The sequence below is a fragment of the Terrapene carolina genome, unplaced genomic scaffold (assembly GCF_002925995.2).
Source record: "Terrapene carolina triunguis isolate 2854851 unplaced genomic scaffold, T_m_triunguis-2.0 Scaffold833, whole genome shotgun sequence".
NCBI classification, from domain to species: Eukaryota; Metazoa; Chordata; order Testudines; family Emydidae; genus Terrapene; species Terrapene triunguis.
In genome coordinates, this window is record NW_020665184.1 from 1,065,470 (window position 1) to 1,074,105 (window position 8,636).

An 8,636-nucleotide genomic window follows, 5' to 3' on the forward strand; every position below is an offset into this window, starting at 1 on the left:
CCCCCCCCCCATCTCCTGCAGGGCTAGCCTGACCCCACGGGACCCCCATCACCTCCCCTTCATTCCCACTCCCCAGCTCCTGCAGATGGAGCCTGGCCCCATGGAGACCCCCCCCCCCTGGCCCCCCACCGCCCCGCCCCCCTCACCTCCGTCCCCGAACTCCTCCCTGAAGTACTGGGCGGGCCCCGCCGCCACCAGGCCCAGCAGGCCGCACAGCGCCAGGAGCGGGCTCATCGCGGTGGGTCTCGCGCTAGTCCCCAGGAGGTGCCGGCCTGGCTTGACCCAGCGGCGCCCAAGACACTGACTGCGGGCGCGGAGCCGACGGCGGCCGCACTTATACCCGGCCCGGCCCAGCGCCCGCCCCCGCCGCCGCCCCATTGGCCCGAGCCCTAGCGACGCGCGGCCCCATTGGCCGGCACCCTGCCCGACGAGTGAGGCTGCGCCCCCGAACGTTGGCGTCCCAGATGGCCGCTTCCGATTGGTTGCCGAGCTCGGCCAATCAGGAGCGACCACGCGTTCGGGGGGAGACGCCCCCCTCCCCTCGCTGGCTGTGTCACCGCCGCCTGTCAGGTCACGTGAGCTTTCGGCCTCTCTTAAAGGGCCAGCTCATGAGGCTCGTTCCCCCTCCTCTCCACCACCCTGGCTCAGTGCGGGGGGGGGGCAATCCCACCCCATAACCACCACCAGGGGGGAGGTGATAAAATAACCCAACTGGGGGAAGGAGGGGACCTGGTGACATCGCCACGGCGATGCCACGCGTGGTGACACACAATACGGCGCCGTGACGTAATGTTACGTGATGATGCAAGCAGATGCTGACTGTAGCAGGATGGGGCCCCAGGCTGGGATCCTGGCTCTGTGGGCACGGCCCGGGGTCCAGTGGGCAGCACAGGGGCGCTAGGAGCCAGGACTCCTGGGTTCTTTACTCATCTCTGCCACTGACTTTTCCTGAGGCTTTGGTCACCTCCCTTAGGCCCCACTTCCCCCTCGGTGAAGATACCAGCCTACCATTATGGGACGCTCTGAGTCCTCGGCTGAAAGGCAGGGGGTTGTGAGGATTAGTCTTTATCCTCTGCAAATTGGAACCCGCTGCTGTTCCTTTGGTGTTGTGCCGCTGCCTCCCAGCGCTAACAATAAAGCAATTGTTAAAGCATAATGTGCTCACACAGGGACTAGGCAGGGAGCCATGGAAACACCAGTCATTGCAATTGCAACTCTGGTACCAACTCAGAAATCAGGGTTCTGATTCTTTGCTCATCAAGGGTTAGAAAAGTTAATCTTGCTGTCCTGCGCAAACTGCATCTCTGATCTTTTAAGTCCGACTCCCTAAACGCCTCCAGCAGTTTCATCTAGTGTCAAGTTTTTTCTTCACCTCCAAGTGCTGTGCGCTCTTAGCTGTCATGCTCTCCTCCAGCAGTGGCTGCATTGCAGTGGATCACTGGATAGCTGTACCTCTCACTGAATTCGCTTAAAGTGCTTATAGATTCTCAGAAGGGGCAAAGGTCTTATATTGGAGATCTCACACTGCCAGTGCAAAAACACCCTTGGAATTTCTAAATATTACAGATGACAATTTCCCAACTTAGAAAGTGTTCCAACCAACCCAGGGGAATTCGATATTAGACCTAATCCTGACAGATAAAGAGAAACTGATCACAGAACTAAAAATTAATAGCAGCTTAGGCATAAGTCATCATGGCTTGATCACATTTATAATGTGCAAGCAGAATAAAGTCCAAACCAGTTGTTACACACACACACACACACACACACACTTAAAAGGGCCAGTTTCACAAAGCTGAAAAATCATGAGCCAAATCAGCTGGGAAAAAGAATTTAATCAGAAAATTTCAAGTGATACTTGGAAATTGTTTAAGAAATTTAACAAGATGCCCCAAACTTGAGGAAGAAGGTTGTATCGGTTAAAAAAAACTGAACTAGGTTAGAGGGGAAATTAAGGCAGCTAAAACAATTATATAACAAATAGAAGAAAGGGGAAATTGATAGGAATGTAAATCAGAAGCTAGGGATTGTCAAAAACTGATAAGGAAAGCCAAGGGGCACAAGGAGAAATCTATGGCCAGCAGAATTAAGGACAATAAGGAGTTTTATTAAGTATGTTAGGAACAAAAAGAATCCCATCAACGGTAATGGTCGACTACTAGATGGAAATGGTAGACCTGTCAATAAGGCAGAAGTGTTCAATAAATATTTCTGTTCTTGTAATAGCGGAAAAAACAGATGATGTAGTCAACATGATGATGATGATAACACTCTTTCCATTCCACTAGTATCTTGAGGATGTTAAACAGCAGCTACTAACATCAGACATTTTGAAATCAGCAGGTCCAGATAACTTGCATCCAAGAGTTTTAAAAGAGCTGGCTGAAGAGCTCATTGGACCATTGATATTGATTTTCATTACATCTTGGAACACTGGGGAAGTTCCAGAAGACTGGGAAAAAAAGCTAATGTTGTGCCCACATTTTAAAAGGGTCAACGGGATGGCCTGGGTAATTATATTCTTGTCAGTCTGACATCAATCCCAGGCAAGATAATGGAGCGGCTGATATGGGACTTGACTAGTAAAGAATTAAAGGAGGGTAATATACTTAATGCCAACCAACATGAGTTAATGGAAAATAGACCCTGTCAAACTAAATGATTCTTTTTTATTCGATTACAAGTTTGGTTGATAAAGGTAATAATGTTGATGCAATATATTAGACTTCTGTAAGGCCCTGGACTTGGTACTGCACAACGTTGTGATTAAAAACCGAGAATGATACAAAATTAACAGGACACATTAAATAGATAAAAAGCTGGCTCAAAACTTAACTGTAAATGGAGAATCATCAACAAGTAAGTATGTTTCTCGTGGAGTCCCACACAGATCTGTTCTTGGTCCTAGGCCATTAAACATTTTTATCAATGACCTTGAAGAAAACATAAAATCACCTCTGATAAAGTTTGCAGATGACACAAAGAGTGTGAGCGGTAAATAATGAAGAGGACAGGTCGGTAATACAGAGCGATCTCAGTCGGTTGGTAAACTGGGCGCATCTCTAGAGTAGGAACAGAGCGATTAGTTTCTCTCTGTATTTGTCACTGGTGAAACCGCTGCTGGAAGCCTATGTCCAGTCCTGGTGTCCCCTATTCAAGAAGGATGTTGATAAATTGGAGAGGGATCAGAAAAGAGCCACAAGAATGATTAAAGGATTAAAAAACCTGCCTGATAGTGAGAGACTCAAGGAGCTCAATCTATTTAGCCTAACACAGAGGTTAAGGGGTGACTTGATCACAGTCTATAAGTACCTACATGGGAAACAAATATTTAATAATGGGCTCTTTAGTCTAGCAGAGCAAGGTCTAACACAATCCAATGGCTGGGAGCTGAAGCTAGACAAATTCAGATTAGACATGAGGCATACATTTTTACCATTGAGGGTAATTAACCATTGGAACGACTTACCAAGGGTTGCGGTGGATTCTCCATCACTGGCCATTTTTAAATCAAGACTGGATCTTTTTTCTAAAAGTTCTGCCCTAGGAACTATTTAGGGGAAGATCCCTGGCCTGTGTCAGTCTAGGTGATCCCAGTGATCCCGTCTGGCCTTGGAATCTACGAAAAGTGTTATCGTCAGTGCGGGTCAGGGATCTAGCTTCCCTGACTGTCTCTTTGCCTTTTTAAACAGCCTGGCAAAGAACCCTAAACAAGAGAAATGTCCAATGCCGCTCTGTGCATGGTCATTGAGCTAAAAATACTAACGTTGGAGCTCGTAGTTCTAATAACAATGCCTCCCCATTTCTACAGTCTCTTTCATCCTACAGAATCGCAAAGGCTTTGCAAGCTGTGTGGACAGAGATCACTGAAATGCAGCCACCCTAGCAGTGGGTAACTCTTTATTCCAGGCTCCCTCACCCACCACTAATATGCAGCACCTTCTGGGGTGGGGCACAGCAGCTGTTTATACAGGGATCTCTCACCCAATGCTGAAATGCATCTGTCTCTGGACGGGGGCGGGAGGGGGGACGGGACGCGCAGGGGCTGTTTATACAGGGATCCCTCAGCCAGCACAAAGATGCAACCACCTTGTGGGTGGGTCTGTCTATCTGTTTAACAGCTCAGAACAACACTGTTCAAAATGTCTGAGAAAAAAACCAACCCAAACAGAAACTGTTCTGGGATGTTATCCATACCCAGCAAATACCGAGGCACCTGGCTGGCCAACCTGTGCCCAGACTGCCAGTGAGGAGGGGCCTGTGCCCCAGGCCAGTTCATCACCCACAATTAGGTAATTCTGAGGTAGTTACTCTATTAAAACCCTCTCTATCCCCACATACATGCTCTATCCATCCATCCCTTCAAACACCCACTACCCATCCATCCCCATATACACCCTTCCATCCTCACACCCTCTTCTATCCCCCTACACGCCCCATTATCCATCCATCTACGCCCCTCTATCCATCCATCCACAAACCCACCCTCCATCCATCCCTTCACACACCCCAGTACCCATCCATCCCCATATTCATCCTCCCAACCTCACACACCCCTCTATCCCCCTACACGCCCCATTATCCATCCATCCACACCCTCCCCCCATCCTATACATATGCATCCCTCCATCCATCCCCATATGTACCCCCTCCATGCACCCCCATGCACACTCATCTATCTGTGGATTTTCTCTAGTGCCCATCACCCTGGGCACCTATGAACACAGATGTCCTTGCCCTCTTACCATCCTCTGGCTGGCATCATTTACATAACAGACAGGCTGTCCAACCTCACCCACCCTTGGGGTCTGTTGTGCCACAAGATGTCAGTTACACAAGCTCCTGGGCCCGTGAGTTAGGGCTGCCACACAAACGGATATTATTTTGCAATCCAAACTGCTTAGCTGGCACCGAGGCCAAAGAAAGATGGCAGAGGCAGGGTGTGCCAGAGAGATAAGAAAGAGGGAAGTAGTTGGAGCACCTGGAAGGCTGGGCCAGCCAGGTGGTTGGACTCATTGAGTTTCTCATTATTACAAATCCCCATGCCTGGTCTCTCCCCGTACCCACAGCGCCTCGCAGGAGAGAATCCGAGATAAGCAGCAACTGTCGTGTTCTGAGCTGGTGGGACCTTAACTTCCCCACGGGACTGCCCCTGCAGACGCAGTGCCGCTGATCTCAGTTCAGAGGCCGGGAGCTAGGTTGGGTGGGCGATCGCTGGGCCAAATCCCAGGTCGCTTCTGCAAGGGGCTCGTCTCACTTGAGACGAGGCTGAGCCCCCAGCTCCTTCGGGTGCCGCGCCCCAGGAGGGGTCTCAGGTCTTGCCAGTTTGTGGCTGTTAAAGACCCCCAACCCTTTTCACAGGAGTGGAGGTGGCAATGCCAGCGTCCTGCCCGGGGCAGAGTCAGGCTTTGCACTAGGTCACTGGCGATGGGCAGGAAAGCAAGTCCACCCAGCACCCACCTAGCAGTGATGGCTCCTGTCCTGTGGGGCTGGGCCCAGTTCCCCATTCCGGGTGTAGCGACCTGGCATTCTTCCTTTTGTCAATCGCATAATACGCTTGAAAAGGTGCCACACATACACCAAAAGGCTGCTGGGGGGTCGGAGGAGGGGAGGGCTTGTGACCCCTTGGTACCAGCTGGCAGAGGGCACAGGCATGCATAGGGTTACAGGGATCCCGTGGGTCTGATATCTACATTATAGCACGCCAGAGGGTGGCATGTGAGGTCTCTACCCACAGCCAGCAATGCACGGGACGGCATGACAAAGGCAAAATGTACGTACCGATGATATTTAAGGTGCTACGTCTCTATACTCAACATTATGGTCTTAAGGTCTGTGAGGTAAAGCAGGTCCCCAAGCAGGAGGGAACAGACACGTCTCCCTTTCTGTCTGGGTATGTGTATATTGCATGTCCCAGGGCTAACTCAGTCAGCATATAAAGCAATGGACACCCGTGAGACAAGCTATCTTTGCTGTCTGGGCCAGGGGCGGGCTGGAGGATTTGCAAAGACAGAAGAAGCCCAAGATGAGTCTCTGAAGGGAGGGGGGGCTCTTGGGGGAAAGGATCTTATTCCATAGCTGCATAACAGAAGAGGAGAGGGGATGAGGTTTAATCTTTCACCTAGGAGCTAGGCTGCCGGCTCAGGGTTGGCACGTGCCTATCGCTCACCTGCGGCGGGGCAGCGGTCGAGAGGGGCTCTCAGCCCCACCTATAGGCTATAGCTGGTGGAGTCGGGGGGCTGAGCCCTGACAGGCACAGACCAGGCTTCCTCATGTTAACGGCAGGTGGTAGCGAGGGGCCTTGCAACCCTCGGTACCCCCGGGAGGTGTCACCCCACCACAGGGAGTTCGCCCCCCACGCTTCCCTATCAGCTCTCCCAGTGGCGGTGATCTCCTTTTCACCCACTCACTGTTTACACCGTTCCCATCACTCTGGTTCCGGAGTGCCTGGGGGATTCTTCGGAGGAGGATCGTTGCGGGACGCTGACCAGCGGAGGTGTTCCACTCCAGAGGGGGCTCTGGCATGTGACATGGTCCCTATACACGTGTACCAAGGCAAAGAAACCTACATTAAGTATGGGATTAAGATTGAGAGTCCAGATCAGTAACCGAAGGGTAAAAACAGGACAGGGATATTGTACACCAGGACTTTCACAGTGACATCCAAGCATGTTAAGGCTGGAAACCCACAGTTAAGGCACCCAAACAACCTTAACTCTGCCCATGCACTGACCAGAACTTTATCCATAGAGATTAAGGGCAGACGGGACCACTCCGAGTCTGACCCAACAGCGCAGGCCATTACGCTTCACCCAGTTATCCTGCGCTGAGCCCAGTGATGCGTGTTTGCCTAAAGCCGCTTCCAGAACAGGCCGCCTGTGTGGACGGAGAGCCATCGAGTTCTGCTGACTCCATCCCTACCCCTGGCCATTTGTCCCATGGGCAAGCAGCTGGATTTAAACATCGGTGCCTCATGGTTCAGCTTCCAGCCATTGTTGTTTGCTCTGTCTGTCTCTGCTGGAATAAACAGTCAGGATTTTCTCCCCGTGATGGCGCTGAAACAGCCACCTCATCACCTCGCTAGCGTTTTGCTAAGCTCAACAGCTCCAGCTCTTTCAGCCTCACAGTCAGGCGTTTCCTCCAGCCTGGGGGGGGTCCTTTTTGTGGCTCTCTGATTTTTCAACATCCGTTTTAAAAGGTGAACTCCGGTCCTGGCCCCAGACTTCCAGCCACGGTCTCCCCAATTGTGACTTAACAAGTCTAACCAAGGCACCTCGGGTTGTGCTCTGCGCAGCGTTTTTGTGCAGTATAATTATTGCTAGAACTGTGACTTTGTACAGAGACAGTTCTACCTGTGCAACCCCTGGTGTGAATGCACTTATATCAGCGTACAGGTGCCTTATGGGACCCCTCTCCCCTCCCAGAGCTGAGACTAGAACCCAGGAATCCTGCTTCCCAATCCCCCCCAACCCTGCTCTAACTACTGGACCCCGCTACCAGTAGCCAGACGGGCCAGTTTTACATCCTGGGACAGCAGTTGCGGAGGCTGGATTTTAAAGAGGGTGTGCCTTTTGTTTATCGCTCTTACTGTGCAAGAGTTACAACCCGTAAAAAGCTGCTCCTCAAACCTTCCTCTTCTTCCTCCTCCTCCTCCTCGCCTCCAGGAATGTGGCACATGTGAGCGTCAGACTGTGCAAGCCAATATCCTGGTGAAGGCGGAAAGAGAGAAGGGGACAGGATCACATGCCCTGAACAGCCTGTTCTACAGGCAGAGTAAGGTGTTCCCATTGAGACGCCAACTCAGCCTATACTTGGTTTAAACTCAGGACAGGAATGATGGTGGAGGAGAGGGGGGACAGTATCCAGGGACGGGGGTGGCTAGTGGTCTGAGCAGAAGCTCACCTGATGAACTCCGGGTCTCTAGTCCTTGGGAAGGAGAAGGAGTGGGGGCTAGCAGGGGAAGGGAAATGGGAGTCGGGACATGGTTTTATTCCCAGCTATAGGGGTGAGGGGAGAAGCTAGGAATCAGGACTCCTGGGTTCAATTCCCAGCTCTAGGAGGGGACTAGGAGTCAGGTTCTACTCCCAGCTCTGAAAGGCGCCACGGGGATAAGAGGAGTCTGGAACGGAGGACTCCTGGCTCTAGTCCCAGCCCTGGGAGAGGAGTATGTTCACCCACTGACCTGTCCATTGTCTGTAGCTCCAGGAGAACAGAACATCTACTAGTGGTTGGTCCTGCTTTGCCTCTGTCCCGGCAGCCAGCAGGTGTTACTGTCCAGCCCTCTCACTAGGGCTGCACTAAGGAAGTTACAGTGAATCCAGACCACCTGCCCCAGCGCCACGCCCTGGTGGCAACCCAAACAAAAGCACCTCCCAGGCTGTAATTAGCCCATTATCCCCCATTAATCCTCAAAGGCATTTAGGCTCCTAACTTCCACCAAACTCAATGGAATGAGTTGAGGGGAAGGGCAGTGGATCATGAGACCAATTTCAGTGGAAGTTAAGAGCCTAGCCACCTTTGGGGATGTGAGCCAGAGAGACGTGCCCACACAAGCCTGGGAGAGAGCAGAGATTTGAACCCAGGCCTCCCAAATCCCACACTAGCACCTAACCACTGCACCACCCTTCCTCTCA

At 51.6% G+C, this 8,636-nt stretch overlaps 1 protein-coding gene across 1 annotated transcript in view; it reads right to left on the minus strand.

The window, feature by feature from the left end:
* Positions 1 to 302, minus strand: part of CALR (calreticulin) — an 8,836-nt gene extending 8,534 nt beyond the window's left edge. Inside the window, exon 1 of the mRNA XM_024217266.2 lies at positions 147 to 302. Coding sequence (XP_024073034.1) covers positions 147 to 234 — 88 coding nt within the window. The 5' untranslated portion in view covers positions 235 to 302. The remainder of the gene's footprint in view (positions 1 to 146) is intronic.
* Positions 303 to 8,636: the final 8,334 nt, after the last annotated feature.